Source organism: Bos indicus, chromosome 11, assembly GCF_029378745.1.
Source record: "Bos indicus isolate NIAB-ARS_2022 breed Sahiwal x Tharparkar chromosome 11, NIAB-ARS_B.indTharparkar_mat_pri_1.0, whole genome shotgun sequence".
Lineage (NCBI taxonomy): Eukaryota > Metazoa > Chordata > Mammalia > Artiodactyla > Bovidae > Bos > Bos indicus.
Window position 1 is genome coordinate 87,682,243 of NC_091770.1, and position 20,420 is coordinate 87,702,662.

Sequence of the window (20,420 nt, forward strand, 5' to 3'; positions counted from 1 at the left end):
TCCGGTCGTAGAGCCCAACTCGCAGGGCTCCTCCCAGCCCAGGCTTCCGGGGACCTGGGGCGGGGTCCGGACTGCGCCTGCGCGAGGCTTCGGGGGCGGGGCCTGGTGGGCGGGGCTCGGGGGCCCGGAAGAGCTGGCGCTGGAATTAGGAGCGTAGGGGCCGCCGCGGCTCCTCCGGCTGCCCCGGCGGTGGGTGTCTGACGCCTGAGCGCAGACCACGCTGAGGTGAGAGCCCGGCCGTCGCCGCGCTCGGGCCGAGCGTGGTCAGGGACGAGGGCCCCGAGGGTGGCGCCGGCGGGGACGCCAGCGCCGCGGGGCGGATGGGTGGTGCCGCCGTCTCCGCAGGGACCCGCCTTCCACGGGCCCCGGGTCCCGGGGGCAGCGCCAGGCGGACGGCGGGAGCCGCGCAGCGGGCCTGGGCCTGCGGGTAGAGGCAGGGTCCTGGGACTGCGGCCCCGGTGACTACGGGTGTGGCGTCTGGCCTGGCCTGTCGGAAGGCGATGGGGTGCGAACACCCGCGGGGCTGTTCCCCGCGCCCGGCCATGATCTGAGCTCAGGGCGACGAAGAGCGGCCGCCTTTTTTTGTGCGGGATCTTGTCGGTTTCTCCGCTCGCTGGGGTTTTCCCCGCAGCGCGGGGCCGGGGCTGTGTCTGTCTGTTGTGCAGCGCACCAGCACGTGGCAGGCGGTCACGACGGCGACGAATACCTGGGGAGCTGGGTGGAGTCTGCGAGGAGCTTTGGCGGCAGCTCTACCGAGGCTCCAGATTTGGCCTTAATCATGTGAGAGTTGGATCACAAAGAAAGCTGAGCGCGGAAGAATTGATGCTTTTGAACTGTGGAGAAGACTTGAGTGTCCCTTGGACTACAAGGAGATCCAACCAGTCAATCCTAAAGGAAATCAGCACTGAATATTAATTGGAAGGACTGATGTTGAAGCTGAAACTCCAATACTTTGGCGATGTGAAGAACTGACCTATTGGAAAAGACCCTGATGCTGGGAAAGATTGAAGGCGAGAGGAGAAGGTGACGACTGAGGATGAGATGGTTGGATGGCATCACTGACTCAATGGACATGAGTTTGAGTAAGCTCCGGGAAGTTGGTGATGGACAGGGAGACCTGGTGTATTGCAGTCCATGGGGTCATAGAGTCAGACACGACTAAGTGATTGAACCAAACTGATTATTAGCCTTGTGGCCTTGGGCAAGCTGCTTAATAAACTTAGAGCTTTGGCTGCCTCATTTGAAAGGGGCTGTAATATTGCAACCTTGCTGGTAAGTAGAGAGGGTCAGAGGTACTGTATATACAGCATAAGGACATATATATATGGCATTTTTTGTCGCTCGGTAGTGTCTGACTCTGCTGTGACTCCATGGACTTTGGGCTTCCCAGGTGGTGTTGGTGATAAAGAACCTGCCTGCCAATGCATGAGATGTAAGAGACAGCAGTTAGATCCCTGGGGCGGGAAGATCCCCTGGAGAAAGTAATGGCAACCCACTCCAGTATTCTTGCCTGGAGAATCCCATGGATGGAGGCACCAGGCGGGCTACAGTCCTTGGGATCACAAAGAGCTGGACACGACTGAGCTACTGAGCATGGACTGTTAGCCCTCCAGGCTCCTCTGTCCATGGGATTTCCCAGGTAAGAATACTGGAGTGGGTTGCCATTGCTTTCTCCAGGGGATCTTCCCCACCCAGGGATCGATCCCCGGGCTCCTGCATTGGTAGGAGGATTCTTTACTGTTGAGCCACCAGGGTAACACACACACACACACACACACATACATATACATGTAGATACCTCTATGTATGTATGTATATGGCAGTGAGCACTGGGCAGCAAATTGTAGGTATTCAGTATGTGGAAGTTGTCATCTGGGTATTATCTCATAAGAAAGTTCTCTAGTTGGCTAGCATGGCCTCTGTCAGGCTGTGCCAGGCATCGGGTATACAGAGATGACCTAGCCTTGGTCTTTGATGCACTCACAGTTCTGAGATAGTTACAAGTGGTCAGTAGCCGACTCATGCTAAGATCAAGATGTGGAGAACCATCCCTTAGCCCAACTTGGAGGCTTTCTAGAAGAAGTTTGAACTGAGTCTTGACAGTGACCGAAGTTAGCAAATCAAGTAGAAGGTGGAAGAGTATTGTAGGCAGAGGGAACAGCAGGAGCAAAGTGTGGAAACAGGGAGCATAATGCATGCTGAGAACCTCAAGCAGCTGTGCATTCTTTACATATTAGGTGAGTGTGAAGTTGATTGTGGAAGATGAGACTGGAGAGGTCGATGTGAACTAGGTCAGGCAGGACCAACTGTGCTTGTCCTGGCAAAGAGCCTTGACTTCAGGCTTTAACTTTGCGGAGCCAGTGAAAGATTTTAAGTTGGTTACATGGCTTCTGACTAGAGTTTTAAATAAATCATTTTAGCTGGAGCTTGGTGATAGATTTGAAATGGCAAGAAGTCCAGCTAGGACTGATACCAACCAGTGGTCTTAGCCTTCCCTAATCAATAGAAATTGATAAGAGTCCAGTCAAGAAATTCAAGCAAAGCTTGGCCAGAGGGTAGGGGTGTGTTTAGGGGTCAGGCAGGAGGAGTGGCTTTAGGTGGTTTTCCCACCCCTTTGGTGGTGGTCAAATTGCCAACTTCCGTTGGCATCATCAAAAAAGCAAGAGAGTTCCAGAAAAACATCTGCTTTATTAACTACTACAGAGCCTTTGACTGTGGATCACAACAAACTGTGGAAAATTCTTAAAGAGATGGGAATACCAGACTGCCTTATCTGCTTCCTGATAAATCTGTATGCAGGTCAAGAAGCAACAGTTAGAACCAGACATGGAACAACAGACTGGTTCCAATCGGGAAAGGAGTACCTCAAGGTACTCCTTGCTTATTGTCACCTTGCTTATTTAACTTCTATGCAGAGTGCATCATGTGAGATGCCGGGCTAGATGAAGCACAAGCTGGAATCAAGATTGTAAGGAGAAATTTCAGTAACTTCAGATACGCAGATGACACCATCCTTATGGCAGAAAGTGAAGAGGAACTTAAATGCCTCTTGATGAAAATGAAAGAGGAGAAGTGAAAAAGCTGGCTTAAAACTCAGCATTCAAAAAACAAAGATCATGGCATCCAGCCTCATCACTTCATGGCCAGTAGATGGGGAAACAATGGAAACAGTGAGACTTTCTCTGCTTGGGCTCCAGAATCACTGCAGACAGTGACTGCAGCCATGAAATTAAAAGACACTTGCTCCTTGGAAGGACTGATTTTGAAGTTGAACCTCTAATACTTTGGCCACCTGATGCGAAGAACTGACTTACTTGAAAAGACCCTGATGCTGGGAAAGATTTCAGGCAGGAGGAGAAAGGGACGCAGAGAATGAGATGGTTGGATGGCATCACCAACTCGATGGACATGAGTTTGAGTAAGCTCTGGGAGTTGGAGATGGACAGGAAAGCCTGATGTGCTGCGATTCATGGGGTCGCAAAGAGTTGGACACGTCTGATCAACTGAACTGAACTGAACTTGGTGGTGAGTGCAGGAGGCATGTGCAGTACCCTGTTTTTGGTCTTCAGAAGTGGTAGTTGGGTTTTTGGTCTTTTTGTGCCTGTCCAGAATTTGCCCCAATTGCACGTGTATTGTTGTTATTGAGTTGCTAAGTTGTGTTCTACTCTTTGTGACCCCATGGACTGTAGCACGCTAGGCTTCCCATCCTCCCATTATCTCTCAGAGTTTGCTCAGATTCATGTCTGTTGAGTCAGTGATGCTATCTTACTGTCTTCATCCTCTGCTGCCCCCTTTTCCTTTTGCTTTCAATCTTTCCTAGTATCAGTCTTTTCCAATGAGTCAGCTCTTTTACCAAAGTATTGGTGCTTCAACATCAGTCTTTCCAGTGAATATTCAGGTTTGATTCCCTTTAGAATTGACTGGTTTGATTTCTTTGCTGTCCAGGAGATTCTCAAGAGTCTTCTCCAGCACCACAATTCAAAAGCATCAATTCTTCAGCACTCAGCGTTCTTTATGATCCAACTGGCACATCTATACGTGACTACTGGAAAAATCATAGCTTTGACTATATGGACCTTTGTCTGCAAAGCCATGTCTCTGCTCTTTAATTTGCTGTCTAGGTTTGTCATAGCTTTTCCTCCAAGATATTTGTGCATGCACGCACATGGTTATTTTTAGTTCCATATAGTTTCTTCATATTTTGTTGCTCAAGGAGGCATTTGTCCAGATGCAGGCATTGCAGCAAAGGGTCCCAGGACCCAACCTGTCTCAGGACAGGGTCCCTCTCCCTTGAAATGTCTCCTGGAGGCTGGTGAATTCCTGAAATTGCATTCCACACTTTGTGCATTTTTTTATAGGTTAGGGATCTATCACTTTCTTCAGATAATGAAAAAGTATTTCTATGTAACCATAGTCTAGAACAATGCAGGCCCTGTTTGATTCATGAATGGTATAATCTACAGATGGTAGAATCACTGCATCTTGGGTTTAACTGGATGTGGGGCTGGAGAACAGTGAGGGGTTGGTGGTTTCCCACTTTATACTAGAAATAATGTAATTTACTGAAAGGGAGAGGAGAGGAGCAGGTGTGGAGGGGAAGATGGCTTCTGCTTTAGGCATTTCTGCCTTTGATGAGTCTGTGCAACATCCAAGTAGCAGTATCTTTGGCCTCATCTTTATGCATGAATAATTCAGAGATGAGAATGATTTGCTTAATTAAGAACATGCATCAAAATAGTGGCAGATATCAAAGGCTTTCATAAGTGCTTTTCCCCTACAGCTCCTAGACTAATGATGAAAAAAGAAAGTCTTAAGGAGTTGCCAAGGCCTTATAATGTAGTGACTTTCAAATCATTCTAGTATTCTAGGGGTTTGAATAGATGCTTTGGGAATCTATAACAATACTATCAAATTTTTAAAAAATCATTAAAATTTATATATATATATATATATATATATATAGACTTGAAAGATTATGGTACTTTGTGCTGCTAGGGTTATCCAGTTTTGGGCATACCTTGGAATAAGGCTCTCTTGCCTTCTCTAACGGAAAAGTATCCCGCAATGGCGAAGCTCTCGTCGGCAACAGAGTTATCCAACAAGTCACCCACCAAAGCTTTCTCAGTAGTCTCCCTCTTTTTACTTTTACGCTCTGTAGCTAGTTCCCTACCCAGCAGCCAGTCATCTTTCTAAAACAGAAATTTGATCGTACCACCTGACTGCTCTTTGAAACCTTCCAGAGACTTCCTGTGAAAGCCAGAATAAAACCCCAGCTTCTGCTGTGGCCTGCAAGGTGCTCTGTGGCTCTGCCTCGCCTGTCCCTGTCCCTCCGCCTCCTGTTGCTAGTCGTCCTGGCGTCTCACTGGCCCTCGCGTCGGCTGGCGTCCCTCAGGACCTCTGCACTTGCTGTGTGCTCCACTCACGGTGCTGCTTCTCCACATCATGTCTGCTCCTACTTCTCTCAGGTCTTAGCTGTCACCTCCTCAGAACGTCTTTTTTTCTATCTCACAGAGTCACCCCTTCCTTTGATCACTATCTCCTTAACTTGCTTTAGTTCCCCTTAGAGCAATTATTATTTCCAAATAACGTGTTTGATACTTGGTTTTCATGTTGGTCTGGCTGCTCCCTGTAAAAATGAGCCCCCTGGACTTCCCCGGTGGTCCAGGGGTTAGGGCTCCATGCTTCCAGTGCAGGGGGCATGGGTTTGATTCCTGGTGGGGGAACTAAGGTCCCACACCGAAAAAAATAAAAGTAATTAAAAATAAATAAAAAATAAGCTCCCTGAGGTCAGAGACTTTATCTGTCTTATTCATTGGTGTAGTCCAAGCACCTGATAGGGGCTCGCTGGCCACTGAGGAAAGAAAGAATGAATGAATGAGTTGGGTGTTCTTGCTACTCCACAAATGAAGCAAAAATAATAGAAATAAATTGGATGATGGGGCTGATCAAAATGCTTGGGCTCAGGAGTCAAGTCAAAGGTCAGATGCTTGTGAATGGACTTGGTGGGGGGGTTGGGGGGGGGAGTATCTCCAGTTTCACTGGGAGAAACTGTTCATTGGAGAGGGACATTCACTGATTTACTCATTCTTTTCCTTCATCAGGTATCTTGTTTTTCTGTCAAGACCTGACCATGTCAGAGTGAAAGGAAGCTATCTTTGCAGACCGCTCTCTGGAACCTTTGAAGACGGTAGAATAGCATTCGATTCTGCAGTAAGCAGACCCCCTTTCCCTCTGTAGAATCAGTCTTTAGTAAACAATTGTTAGTTTCTCGAATTCATACATTCTCCTGAAAGATGGGTCACAGTTCCCTCATCTGTGAAACGTGGATTCTAACCTCCCTTCTGTAAACCCCTGTGGGGGTTGGGGGCAGAGCCCAGCGGGATACAGGACGCAGACAGACCCGCACAGACAGACCCGCACAGAACACTTGGAGCAGACTCCGGGTGTCTCCAGATGCTGTGAGGATTAAGTAAGAGTGTGAAAGCACTTGAACTATGAAACATTTCTCTGGCCAGTTCATCATTGTTCAAGTATAATATGCTTGCTCCTATGAAGTGGGTAAGGAGAAAGAGTTCATTAAAGATCTACATAAGGCTGACTCTGGAATATTTAAGGTCACCTTCCTGGCCTTACTGGAATGAGGCGAGAGGTAGCACCTGACATTATTGTCATGTCTGCCTTTCCCTAAACATAGTTTGCGACTTTAAGAAAAATGCACCAAACCCCAGAGGCGTCAGTGCTTTCAGTTCTTGGCCCTGCTGTTTACAGAACAGCAAGTGGAGACGGTAACTGATCTCAGAATCTTGGTTGATAAACTAATATGTCACATATTTTACTAACGTCTAGGCTTGATTAAAGAGAAGGCAGGCACTTGACTATTTTGAGACTATTTGACAGGTGTCTGGTACCTCAGATTGGTGCTTTTCATACTTCTAGAGACGACAAAAAGGTTCCTACCTTTCAGGTTCACTGGGTTAAAACTTGGTTATTCAAGAAAAGTATAAGAATGAAATAGTATCCAAATTTTGTGGGTTGGCAGGGAATATTTATTTTTTAAGGAAAAGAAGTATACCAGGGAACTGGGAGGAATTGATGATTATTATTTAATTTTATTCCTACTATGTTGTAAAGGGATTTAAAGTTGCTTCTCTCCATATATCTAAATAAAGCTTGCTTTTCCAGAGGAGCGCCTGCAGATCAAGCTATGGTGGAAGATGTTTCGGAAAGGCAAAAAGCGCCACAGCAGTAGCAGTTCCCAGAGCAGTGAAATCAGTACCAAGAGCAAGGTAGGTGGTGGAGCGGAGACTTCGGTCATAACAGTGAGAACTGTTTCTTCTGAGTGATGCTGCATGAAAGGTACTAAGTGTGGCAGACCTGCTGATATTCTTCAAACTGGAGGTTTTTACATTCTTTTTTTTGCACAAGATACATCCTGCATTTGATTTAATTTTATTTTGCTTTGGTAGATTTTTCTGAAGTCCTTAAATCCACTAATGTAGATGAATTGGGACCTGTGAGAGGTCTCATTGAAACACTGGTCAAGGAAATTGACAGGCAGTCAAGGAAATTGACAGGCGGTCAAGGAACTGGATGTCTTGGATTTTAGGGCTTGACTTGTGTGTGTGTCATTATAATTCTGTGTCCACCACAGGGAGTGAGTTGGAGAGTGAGGCAAATGTGCTGATTTGAGTGTTCAGGGCCCTCAGAGTCCCGAGTCCTGGCCCACTGGACTAGGACTAGAAAACTGAAACTGAAGTCGCTCAGTTGTATCCGACTCTTTGCAGCCCCATGGACTGTAGCCTGTCAGGCTTCTCCATCCAGGGAATTCTCTAGGCAAGAATACTGGAGTGGGTTGCCATTTCCTTCTCCAGGGGATCTTTCCGACACAGGGATCGAACCTGGGTCTCCTGCATTGCAGGTAGATGCTTTACCGTCTGAGCCACCAGGGAAGCCCCCAGGACTAGAAAGCCTTTTTAAAATCATTCTTCACCTTTGTGAGCTCCCAATTGTGAAAGGTGTCTGTGCCCAGAACCTGGACTGGGCGAGGCAGGTGGCAGGAGAGGAGCCCAAGGCCTAGAACCTCCAGGGGGTGCTTCTTGCCGGCCTGGGGGCAGCGCCCTGGGTGAGGATAGCCACACTCAGGGAAGAACACGACACCACTGACACCACTGCCCTGCAGGAATTTCCATCAGGCGGGAGGGCTGAGCTTTCAACGTGTAGCCGAAACCATGGAAACCTGACATTTTTGGAGACCTGTGCAGTCTGGGAATGGGACGACTATGATTTTCTTTAAGGCATCTAAATTCCTGAAGCTCGTAGAGAATCGCCTGGCTGTTACCTCAGCATGAGGCCCGTAGGCTTGAACTGGGCCCAGTTTCCTGTTTTCTAGTTCTGACAATGGAGAAGGGGAGACGCACGGACCTGCTGCTGGCCGAGTCGGACCAGAGCTTGTGTGCTGATTCAAGGACCTGCCACCCTGGCAGGGTTGGGGGTGCTGGGGGGATGCAGAAAGACCCATGCTCCTGAGTGAGGTCTTACCCCCAAGTGACGGGGAGTCTCGTGTGGCTTCTATGCAGGCTTGTGACAGTTAGACGTGTGCTCTAGGATGAAGTAAGCTTCTGCTCTTGCATTCAGAACCAGGGGAAATAGGCCAGTTTCTCCCTTCCCTTCCTCCTTGCTCAGGGGGTCGCTAGGTTCTGGCCTTCTCCTGCGTATGGGGGTAACTGGAAGCACAAAAGCTCGCTCTGTTACTCCCTTCCCAGAAGGCAGCCTGACTCTGTAACAGCATCTTAATTCCAGGTCCCCTTCCTTCACTCTTTGAATATTCAGGTTTTTTCCAGGTTGTCAGAACCACACAAACGTGATGATGACCCTCTCTGTGCATACAGCTCTGCTCTTGTTTGAAAATGAAAGTCACTCAGTCGTGTCCAACTCTACGACCCCATGGACTATACAGTCCATGGAATTCTCCAGGCCAGAATACTGGAGGGGGTAGCCTTTCCCTTCTCCAGGGGATCTTCCCAACCCAGGGATCGAACCCAGGTCTCCCGCATTGTGGGAGGATTCTTTACTATCTGAGCCACCAGGGAAGCCCAACGTGATGATGACCCTGTCTATGCATATAGCTCTGCTCTTGTTTGAGATTCCCAGAAATGCAATTATTAAGAAAGGGAAGAAATAAAATTGAAGACTTGATACATTTTTACATTCATCTTGATTCACTTCTTAAACATGAAAATTTGACTGTATTTTTAAAATGTAATTTTGATTTGAAGCATAAAAAAGTGATTTTTTTTTTTTTTTGGCCAAGCCGTGCAGCTTGTGGGATCTTAGTTCCCCAACCAGGGATCAACTCTTGGCCCCGGCAGTAAAAGTGCTGAGTCCTAACCCCTGGACAACCAGGGAATTCCCAAAAAGTGATTTTTTTTTTAATCAAAGGTTTTTACTTATTTCTAAAAAATTAAGCACACTGAGAGTATGATTCTGTAGAACAAACTACACTGACACGTATGATTCTCTGAATTTTGCTGAACAGTTTCACTGGTTTTTCTTTGTAATTCACATCACAGATTTACATCACAGTTATGCTCTGGTCTGCCGCTCCACCTGTGTTTACCTGCTGGGGCCAGGTAGTAGTTGGAGGCATTGCGATACCGGGGTGAGGGTCAGGAGACGTGGGGTTGAGATCTGGGGTGACTAGACGTAACCTTGGGTAAATCACTTCACCGTTCTGCATCTCTCTACTCATTTACTAAACAGGAGAACACTCCCTGCCTGCATTCTGCACAGAGTTCTTCTTGGGTTCTGTGGAAATAATGTGAAAGTGAAGTATAGATTTTCACATGTGATGTGAAATTTCAAGTCTCAATATGATGTATATATCAACTATCTTATAAGGCTATAGAGGTAATGGCTTTAATTTAAACTGAAAGTGTTGATCCCAGACTTATTGTGTTATGGGAAGAGCAGTTGGGATTATGGGTTGTTTTTTTTTTTTGAAGTCTGCTATGGAATTTGTCTTCAAAAGACTCTGTCGCAGTCAATCTGCATGAATAACTGACCTGATTTTATATGTGTTAATTCAGTAATAGTAAATAAGTCATTTGAATGTTTGGTAAAAAACTTGAAAGAAGATAGTGCTTCTGATTATGTTTAAAACGTGTGTGTGTGTGTGTTTGATTGTTATTTCTCAGTCTGTAGACTCCAGCCTTGGGGGGCTCTCACGGTCCAGCACGGTGGCAAGCCTCGACACCGACTCCACCAAGAGCTCAGGTATGGACGGAGGTGGGGTCGTTCATCATCTCGGGCTTTTAACTGAGGTTCACATGGTTTTACCAGAGTGGACGAGGAGTTCTTGAGTATTTGGGGTTTTCTTTCTCCGCTCTGTCATTTTTGATAAGAGTTCAGAAATGGCCCAGGATCTGGTGGAAGGAGGGTTGGGGTGAGGAATGGGTAGTGAAAGCCATGGGAGCAAACTGCTCGTAATGGTTGTGGAGCGAAATTATGTGTGGCTACTTGGTAGTGACAGTTTAGAAGTATTAGAATAGCTTTGTTAAGAAGTGGGCTGGTGGAGGGTGAGTTATTTTGGAGTTACATTGTTTGCGGGGGATAGAACAATGTCCTGCTGATTAAAAAGACTAAGGAGCCTTGTTCCCAGAGATGTACCAGCTCGTTAACATCAGGAGCACACGGTTATAAGCAGGGGTCTGTCACTGGCCCTTGGAAACATTTATGCAGCCTCCTGAAAGACAGCTCTCTAGAAATCAAAAGGTGGCTTCTGACCCACCTGTTAGCTGGTGTCTAATTGGAAACCTACTACATTCATTTTGTTACACAAAATCCTTCTTCTTTGGGGATCACAGACAACTCAGTCCATGCAAGGTGGTGAGAGCAGGAGAGGTGTAAAAGGGGATATAGTAGCATAAGGTCTATTGTCTTTATCCAGGTGCTTTGAAATATTAAAAATGTGGGCATCTTTGTGTTACATAAACATGATCTAAGAATGACCAGGTATTCCCTTACTATGTCAGATGTTGTAAATCCTTTGTGGTACCTTGTACTGGCTGGACTTTATGGCACATGGAGTTCTTCACCTCTTACCATCTGGTCCTGTCTGGCATTACTTCATCTACACTGGGGGAAAGAAAGCCTGGTCTTTTCTGGCTGAATGGGAAAGGTAGATCAGGTTTCCTGAATCAGGAAAGAAAGTTAAAGTTCCGGGAAAGTGGGAGAAGAAACCAAAAAAATAATCAAATGTCATATGCATTATAGAGGTGCTCAATCATTGTCAAGTTGACATTTTAGTTTTTCTTTTTGATGAAGTGAAGGCTATTAATACTTAATTTATTCCTACTGAGATTTTATACATTTAGTACATTGTGAGTCACTGAGGGAAAGGTTAGTGAAAATTCAAGTTCTTTCCCATTACATCAAAAAGTTTGCATTTAAAAATTCTTAATTTTTATTAAAGTTTTAGTTCTAATGATACAGTCGATTTCTTGTGTGGGGAGGGGTTAAAGATACCCTGTAACGCAGCTGTTTCTTTTGAAGTCTTACTCTTAAACGATTTTTCCTTCACCTTTAGGACAAAGCAACAACAATTCAGACACCTGTGCAGAATTTCGAATAAAGTATGTTGGTGCCATTGAGAAACTGAAACTCTCAGAGGGGAAAAGTCTTGAGGGGCCACTGGACCTGATAAATTATATAGATGTTGCTCAGGTAAAAAAAAAAAAAAAAAAAGAATTTTTTTTTCTCAGATTTTGGGGTGAATTCGTGGCTTTGGAGACAGATGCCACTCTTCCAGTCTCTTCACTGCTTCTCCTGAAGCCACGCTTTTATCACTGTTAAGATGTCACTGAGCGCGGTGGTCAGAGGAGGGACCTGGGGACCGAGTCATGGAGGAACACAGGGACTTAGTTCCTCCCTTCAAACAGTGGATTTTTACTCTTTCTGGGGCCGACTGAGGACGTCTCTTTGTTTAAACGGGGAGCTGAGCGCAGTGAGCGAGTGCACACCACAGGCTTAGCTTTAGAGCACTCTGGCAACTCTTAACTGTGTCTCCATGGAACTGTTTTCAGTTATTTGAATGAGCAATCTCATTCATGGTGTTGAACTCCCATCTCTCTCTATTCATACCCTGTCTCCAGCAAGGATTGAGGTGAGGTGGGTTTTGAAAATATATCCAGGCCGAGAAAATAAAAGAATAAATTCATCACGAAAGAAAATTCAGAGTGAAAATGAAGACAAAAGTGTCAGGTTTGTGCATCAAGTATTGTGAGGTCGGTACTCTTAGCAGTGAAGGGAGTGGATGAGCTGGAAGCCTGACTCTGGCCACAGTCAGTTGCTCCCCGAGTCTCTAGAAGATGGAACTGCCATCTTTGTGTTCATGAACAAAGGGATGTTACTGCAATGGGAAGGTTCCCTTACCAAATTTGTAGCATGTCAGTCACTCTTAAGATCATGTGGTCTCTTAACGCACGGAGGTGAGCTCGGTTCATATGCCGTTCGTGTCCTCCTGAAGGAAGTCTCCTCTCTCTGAGGGGAAATCAGCCAGTCTCATCTGCCGTTGACCAGGCAACTAACACGATTATCCCAGCATTTTACTTTGGAATCTATAAAGTCATTCCAGCATTGTGCAAGCAACAACTAATAGTCTCCTGAAAGTTTGCTAATAGCGCTCCCCCCGCCCCCCACAAAGTACACGAGGATTATTTTCACACTGACGGACTGCTCAGTCTCTCACAGCACTGTAGAACTGGGCTTGTCAGAACTTCACGACTGACAGTAGCATTGCTGTGGGTTCTTGGAGTTGCTTTACCCTGTGTGAGAGGTGATAGGCATGAGGGTGTGCTTGCGTCTGAGGACTCGAACTAAGGTCGGTGGACACAGCTCATGACTGTAATTTCTTCAGTGCAGGCAAACGGTTCCACAAAAATGTCGACCGTGTGGAACATCTACTGATGGCTGACAGTATCGTATTTGTTGTAGAGAAGGCAAGTCAGGCACACTAAGCAGATAAAATGTGATATTCTGCTAGGAAAACCATCAGGCATTATCTGCTGTCTTCCTTGTTTCTGAAGAGCTCAAAGTACTAATGGATGTTTTCAAGAGCTGAAAAACCATTTGTCAAGCTGTATTTATTCGCCCAAAGCCCTGGGACACTGGGATAACCAGACATATCATCACCTGCGTAGGATATAAACTGTTTGAGAGTGGTTCCTGCAGCATGTTTCCTATTATTTAATGTGCTGACGTTACGGTAAACTTTGAAAAAGGAGCCTTATGTTTTTCTAGTGTAAATATATAAGCCCCACTGGTATCTGTGAGGAGTGTCAATTTACAAACAAGAACCATGGAGCACATGGATCTCAGTTCTGGTCAAATTTGTGGACATCTTACTTAAAAAAAAAAAAGGTGAGGGGGTATTTCTTCTGCCTCTTTGGAGAGAAGAGGGCGGGGCTGTTGTGTGCCCCACATTCTTTAAAGGGTTTGGGTTTGCGATGGCCAGATGCTAAAATTGACTAATCAGAATCAAGAAGGAAACATGATTTTTTAAAATGTAATTTATTTTTTACTTTAAAGCAAGATGGAAAGTTGCCCTTCGTTCCTCTGGAGGAAGAATTTATTATGGGAGTTTCCAAGTACGGTATAAAAGTATCTACATCAGATCAGTATGTAAGTAATTTAATTAAAGGGGAAAATGGGTTTTACGTGTTGGGGAGTTCAGACCAGGAATCACAGCACAGGGCCCAAGCCCACCCCCACCCCCTGTCCCACCCCACACCCACGGCTGGTCCATCATGCGTTTTCAGCTTAGGACCCCACGCCAATTCAGAGCAGCTGTCAGCTGGGTGTAGAAAACAGGGCCGTGGATTTAGATTGTCTCAGTTTTCTTAGAACTTACGTAGGGAGGCATGATTCTAAAGGCAAATTGGCCCCTAACCAAGCTCACCGGAATGTCCCTTTTGGTGAAAAACCTGTAAAAACTGTGTTCAGCCAGATAGACCCATGGATGGATACATTCTGTTTAAAGCCTCACGGTAAATTCTGCAGTGGAAAATGTGGACATGTGAAGAAATAGCACGGTTCTTCTTCCCCTGACCTCTGCAGGACGTTCTGCATCGGCACGCTCTGTATTTAATCATCCGGATGGTGTGTTATGATGATGGTCTCGGGGCAGGAAAGAGCTTACTGGCTCTGAAGACCACAGATGCAAACAACCAAGAATACAGCCTGTGGGTTTACCAGTGCAACAGCCTGGTAAGGTTTTCAGTCTCCTTGGTTACTAGTCTCATTCATCAGACCAAGTGGTGAAACCATATTATTTAGGTTTTTCAAAGGCAGGAGAGATGCTGTCTGCCACGTTGTCTGATACCTGGCATAAGGGAAATGCATGTATCAGACAGCAGGTCAGCCAGCGGACCAGCCTACTGCAGGCTGTGAGCTGTTAGCCCAGAACCAGCACTCCTGCCTCTTGAGGGAATGCAAAGCAGGTGAGCAGAAGGGGTGTGTCGTCCACCAGCAGCCCCACTTTCTTGAACCTCGTAGTCCTGACTCGTGAGGGTCCCTCCCAATGGCCGCGGGTCCTGTGTTACTGCGTGCAGTTACTAAAGGGCCCCAGGAAGTGGTGACCCAGGCAGGCCGTGTCCTGGATGTCCCCACGCTGGCGGTTTGTAGGTTTAGGACAGGTATTAGGAGGGTCTGATCTAGTTGGGGAACAGACTTACTATTTCTTTTACTGTATCTTCACTTATGTAGGAACAAGCACAAGCAATCTGCAAAGTTTTATCCACTGCTTTCGACTCTGTATTGACTTCTGAGAAACCTTGAATTCTGCAGTCAAGGAGGAAGTAAGCTTCATGTTCAGCTGTTTTCTCAATAGTTTGTTTCCAGTCTACAGTTTTGAACTGTTACAGAAATATGAGTGATCTTTTGCTCTGGATTTTCTGAAGAAAATGCAAGTGTATAAAATACCAGTCATTTGTTTTTCTAGTAAAATGTGTCTTATTTAACAGCCAATTAGCTCATTGAAGTTACCTACCTACTGGAACTAAAAGAGCAACATCTTTTGTTGCTTTTAGACACAAATAAGCCTAATGACTTTTATGTGTTACAGAAGCACCCTCGATGAGTAATGAGCATGGAGAACTTTCTGAGGAAGACCTAGGTCACCTGTCCTGCAGCACTGGCTGGCGATGCAGTCTCACCAGCTCAGAGCTCTAATCAGGCAGAGGTCTGGGCCAGGGACCCACGAATCATGTTGGTTTGAAACAGTGATGCTGTCAACTCAAGTCACAAAAAGGGAAACTTTAAAAGGTGTATTGTCAGGATAACCTGTTAGCAAACCACAATATAAATCACAGTAATTATCTTTGAAAACCCTCAAAGATTACTGATCATGTTAGAAGTCATACACTGTGAAGAATTTCATGTTCAGTAAACTAGTGTATTTTTTTTAAAAGACTTTATATATACAGTGCTTTACTAAAGACTAAAGGGGGCTTCCCAGGTGGCGCTAGTGGTAAAGAACTTGCCTGCCAATTAAGGAGACGAAAGAGACATGGTAGTTCGATCCCTGGGTTGGGAAGATCCCCTTGAGGAGGGCATGGCAACCGACTCCAGTGTTCTTGCCTGGAAAATTCCATGGACAGAGGAGCCTGGTGCGCTACAGTCCATGGGTTTGCAAAGAGTCAGACACAACTGAAGCAACTCAAAAGATTAAAAACATGAAAAACTGAACACTCAAAAGATTAAAAACATGAAAAACACCATGTCCATTTAAAAGTATTTTATTTTTTTCCAGTCAGATGACTAGTTAACAAGAAGAGTAAACTTATTAAACATGCTCTAATTAGGACAATGAAAATAACTGATTTAGGTTATACAATATATACAGTTGCGCTGCAACTAGACGGAAATAATCGAGTGAATGAATTGAATATCATACATCTCAGATAGCATCCAGGCTGCAGTCGTGGTTCCCACCCTTCACAGATCACACGCTAACCATTAGTCCGTGGACAGATTTCTGAGTTGCCATCCCTAGAGGTCAGACCTGATGGAGGATGGCATGCCAAATGCCGGAATCCTGCAGCTGAGGTCACAAAACGTAAACTTTAAATATAAATAGATTATCTACAGTGTTTTCCTTTTTCTCAGTTGCTTTTTTTTTTTTTAATTTGCAAAGAGCAAATAACTAGGAAAGGACATCATTAGTAGGGAAGTTAATATAATTTCTCTTCTGGTAAGAGTCATATTAATTACTGCACAAGAGCACCACCAAATTGTAGACGGGGAAAATATTTCCTAGGTATTTATGTGTGTACCAGTGACCCTGATGTATCAGTTTGGGACTGGTGTTCCACTGTTGATATGGATCAGCTTTAATTCCTTACATAGCTGGCACCAAGTAGGCAAAAGGCTGACTGAGCATAAGGTACAGATGTGGGAGGGCTGTGCTAAGATAGACACATGAAGTGCACTGTGCAAAACAGCTGATTACGTCCTTCAGTCTGTGAGAGAAGTAACTAGATGAAGGGTTCAAAATCAAGTGAACAATTCATGAAAACAGACATAGTGCTTAAAAACAAAAAGGAAATAAAGACTGTAATTACAGATCTAACACATTTTTACCCAGAACTTTGAAAGGCAAAAACACAATTGCCATACAACATGGTAAAACATTCCAGTTTGTTCTGTCTTCCTTTATAATATCAATGAAAAAAAAAATACAATGAAATAAAAAAAGCTCTACACTCAACAAGAGTCTTGCATAATAAAGACAGGCTGCTTCAATCAAATGTACCATCATGACATGCAGAAACCGCATCGTCGCCTTGCTTTCCAAGCCTATCCTTAAATTTACCGCTTTTGGTAAAAATCGAAGTTGGCATCACATGCCTATTTATTCTCAGAGAGCGCCAGATTTTTCAACATACCTACTCTGAATCTTACGCTCACCATGACTAAGAAGAGGTATGATAGTCAAGTTCATTAAACCTAATGAGTTTTTATTTTATTGTATACAACCTAACCCCCACCCCCTGCCCCCAGTAGCTTAAGTTTAAGAATGATATGATGGGACTTCAACAGGAAATCCAGATGTCTGGGGTTATTTTATTACCTGGGACCTACAGATTTCTGATATGTTCGTGATTACAAACAAGTGGACAGATTAAATTGCAAGACAGTGTAACTACCATTCCTGTTGGTATATTCTATAAACACAAGACACTAAATCGAGGAAACGTTCTCTCGAGCTAGGAGGGAAGGCAGCGGCACACTCGGCAGGAAACAGCGAGGACTTGGTGACGGTACTCTGGCTGTAGCCAGGGGGCTCAAGAAAGCGAATCCCAGGACACCTAAAGCGCATAAACTAGCTTTAAGAACCGTGTCACCATCCGTCATCTTTAGTTTTCAACCGAATTCAGGAAATGCAGTTTTATACAATCTGGAGCTGACGTATGCCATAGCAAACCATCTTTAGTTGGCTTAGGTAGGCTTGTTCATAATAGTTTACACACTCATGCAGGACACAATGACAGCTGCAACCTCGCACACCAGGTGCTGGAAAATACGACGCTTACGTGTAGGATCCCAAGTTGCTTTAAATAAATGTCAGGTGGATTCCAAAGGAAAACTTTCAAGGTATCTTTAAAAAAAAAAGTCTTTAAAGGTGAACTGAAGCATTTTATCTAGAAAGTGCAGGTTAGCTGCAGAATTGGAAAGCAAAAGTTTACTGGCTTTCTAAAAAGAATAACTGTGCTAAAGGTCACCGAGTAAAGAAATGGGCCAAGAAAAGCAGGACACATTTCTTCCCAACACTCAAAACTATTTTGAGGTTCAGCTAATGCTGTAGATTCAGGCTTGATTATGTAGTTAAAATCACTTTTCGGAAAAAAAAAAAAAAAATTCAGTTCACCTCTTAGGAAATTGAGTTTTTCCTAATAAAAGTATAGCAATGTTTCATGAAAAACACAAAATATAAAAACAATTCATTGATATATATATATAAATTGGCTTTTGAGTTTATAAAGCAGAACAGTGGCATTAAAGAAAGTGGGTACATTACAAGTCATGAAACAGGTTATCTGGCAAGAATACTGGTACCAAAAATGAAACAGGACATGACTTTTAAAAGAAGTGTTTTTCTTCAGTAGCAATTCAGTCAGCAATAAAGTGCACAAAAGACACAGGAAATGCTCCCTTGCGACTGGGATCTCCGTCAATGTGGCCGATCTGAAATGAATACAAGGTTAGGTAGTTATAAAAATTCTAAATGCTGGAAACTCTGAAGGGCATTTTAGCATTTGGAGGGGGGAAAAAAAAAGACTGTCTGGAAGAACTTCTGGGAAAGAATTACTTGGGTAAAACATCTGAACTGTTGTTTCTTCCACTCACATTTCAAACAGTCCCTGCCTACTACTCGGAACTCCTGTTCAAGGGCAGTCGGTGCCCTCAAAGATGCCCCCACCACAGTCCTGGCAGTCTTGGGGGGCACATAGGACAGGATCTGACCACCACCCCATCTGTGTTTTTGCTTTTTTAATAGACGAAGGGACTGAATGTCAGAAGTTTGTGAGCTTCAAAGTCACAGAAAGTGGCAAACATGAGGGAGCCCTATTTAAATGTAGGCAAGCATTTATGAGACTTCAGTAAATCATTCACTTTTGCTCTGGGAAAATTATGTAAGTTCTATATCAAGTCTGATCTCGATGTAAATTAAGTAGGTAAGTAAAAGTCTAAAAGAAAACCACCAAAATTTAAATGTGTGTGTGTTTTTTTTTTATGAGTGGAGGAGTCCTGGAAGTTACGGGCAGCATTTCCGTACTTGATACTTTAAAAAATATATCTTTTGGCCATGCCATGCGACTTGCAGGATGTTAGTTCCCTGACCAGGGATTGAACCAGGGGCCACGACAGTGAAAAACACCAAGTTCTACCCACTAGGCCACCAGGGAACACCATGCCGTATATTTCTATTTAAAGAAGGCTCAGAGGCTGGCTGTGACTTCAGGTTTCCCTGGTGGCTCAGCGGAAAAAGAACCCCCGCCTGCCAAAGCAGGAGATGGAAGAGACCCAGGTGTGACCCCTAGGTCCGGATGACCCCCTGGAGAAGGAAACGGCAACCCACTCCTGTATTCTTGCCTGGGAAATCCCATGGACAGAGGAGCCTGGCGGGCTTCAGTCCATGGGGTTGCAGAGAGTCAGACACGACTTAGCAACTAACTAAGCACACATCCACTGCTGGTCAGAATCTAAAGGTTAAAAAGCACTGATCTGTCGCTGCACTGCGGAGGAGGCAGCAGCCCGAGACTCCCAAGGCCACAGCCTCCTCGCAGACGCTCAGGTGCACTCTGGAAATTGCAGCCCACGTGGCTCGCCCACGAGGGGGAACCCCTCAGAAGTAGGGGGAAACGGAAAGGACAGCTGAAGCTGCTCAGGGCAGGGCAGCCTCACCTGGGGAAAGACCCCCTCAGGCCCAGACTCACCCACCACTCCTGGTCCTCCTCGCCATCCACGATGATCACATCCCCCTCAGAGAACGTCAACTCATCGGGGTTGTCGGCCACGCAGTTGTACAGGGCTTTGACCCGCTTGGGCTTCAGCTTGGTCTGCGTCAAGGAGAAGGGGGCTCAGAGCTCAGTGTGTGGGAAGACACACCTGCTCAGGGGAGAACCGGGCTGCCTTGCTTCCAACAGGTCCCTGGGGCCTGCAGGCCTGCATACCAACCCGGGGCAACTTGGGGAGGCTCAGTGCAGCTGGTGGCAGGGGGACTTCCCGGAGGAGGCCAGCCCAGGGAAGAGAGTGGCAGCCTGGTGCCTGGTGTGCAGACAGGGGTCGATCCTAGAGCCCGCCCCTGAGCTGTGAGCTCCGGGCTGTTTCTGGCTTAGATCTGAGCCCTTGGAGGATAACCCGCACACTCCTTGCCAGGGCAGAGAGGCAGAAAAGAAGGGGCTCATCCACTCACCGTCTGGGACTTCCTGGGCATGGGCGCTGGGGGCTGCATGACCACGGCATTGGACAGAGGACCCAGAGCTTCTGTTCCAGAGAGGTCCACTGCTTTAGGGCCAAAATGAAAACTTCACAATATGCCCCCTCAGCCATCACCACGAGACAGAAACAACGTAAAGGCCATTGTGTCAGGTTCACAAGGCAGGTTTCCTGAGGTTTTTGTAATTGACAGAAAGTCCCCTGAAGGCCGAAGAAACTGTGACTCCCCTGCGGCCTTTGTAGAGTGCTGGCCTGCAGCTGTCACCATGGGACAGATGCTATAACCTCCTCCACTGACCAGGCCCCCTACCCTCTGCCGGGCCCCCCACCCACCCCCAGTGACAGAAGGGGAGTGGAATGTGGGGTATGGTACCAGGCAGCCCCAGGAACAGGGGCATCAGGGGCTCTGCCGGGGGCAGGGTGGC

At 45.7% G+C, this 20,420-nt stretch overlaps 2 protein-coding genes across 9 annotated transcripts in view; one reads left to right on the top strand and one right to left on the bottom strand.

The window, feature by feature from the left end:
* The first annotated feature begins 84 nt into the window (after window positions 1–84).
* Window positions 85–18,769, top strand: ITGB1BP1 (integrin subunit beta 1 binding protein 1). Of its 6 annotated transcripts, XM_070799158.1 has the most exons (9): window positions 86–225; window positions 6,102–6,210; window positions 7,183–7,286; window positions 10,194–10,272; window positions 11,585–11,721; window positions 13,585–13,677; window positions 14,113–14,262; window positions 14,761–14,852; window positions 15,119–18,769. In XM_070799158.1, the coding sequence occupies exons 3-8, from the start codon at window positions 7,215–7,217 to the stop codon at window positions 14,830–14,832; spliced, it is 603 nt and encodes a 200-aa protein (XP_070655259.1). In that variant the 5' UTR covers window positions 86–225; window positions 6,102–6,210; window positions 7,183–7,214; the 3' UTR covers window positions 14,833–14,852; window positions 15,119–18,769. The 6 variants fall into 6 exon arrangements, with proteins under 6 accessions (XP_070655263.1, XP_070655262.1, XP_070655259.1 ...); XM_070799162.1 differs by lacking the exon at window positions 14,113–14,262 and having other exon boundaries at window positions 85–225; XM_070799157.1 differs by lacking the exon at window positions 15,119–18,769 and having other exon boundaries at window positions 14,761–15,021.
* Window positions 15,776–20,420, bottom strand: part of ASAP2 (ArfGAP with SH3 domain, ankyrin repeat and PH domain 2) — a 158,296-nt gene continuing 153,651 nt past the window's right edge. For all 3 annotated transcript variants that reach the window (XM_070799154.1, XM_070799155.1, XM_070799156.1), the window contains 3 exons: window positions 19,973–20,064; window positions 19,494–19,616; window positions 15,776–18,240 (listed from right to left, as the gene is read on the bottom strand). In XM_070799154.1, the coding sequence (XP_070655255.1) occupies window positions 18,166–18,240; window positions 19,494–19,616; window positions 19,973–20,064 (290 nt within the window). In that variant the 3' untranslated portion in view covers window positions 15,776–18,165. The remainder of the gene's footprint in view (window positions 18,241–19,493; window positions 19,617–19,972; window positions 20,065–20,420) is intronic.

Bases quoted from the DNA above. Each gene is read 5' to 3' on its own strand.
- ITGB1BP1 (XM_070799158.1), top strand. From the start codon at position 7,215: ATGTTTCGGAAAGGCAAAAAGCGCCACAGCAGTAGCAGTTCCCAGAGC. The intron at 10,273-11,584 runs GTATGGACGGAG...CTTCACCTTTAG, and splicing joins CGACTCCACCAAGAGCTCAG to GACAAAGCAACAACAATTCA. The intron at 14,263-14,760 runs GTAAGGTTTTCA...TCACTTATGTAG, and splicing joins TTTACCAGTGCAACAGCCTG to GAACAAGCACAAGCAATCTG.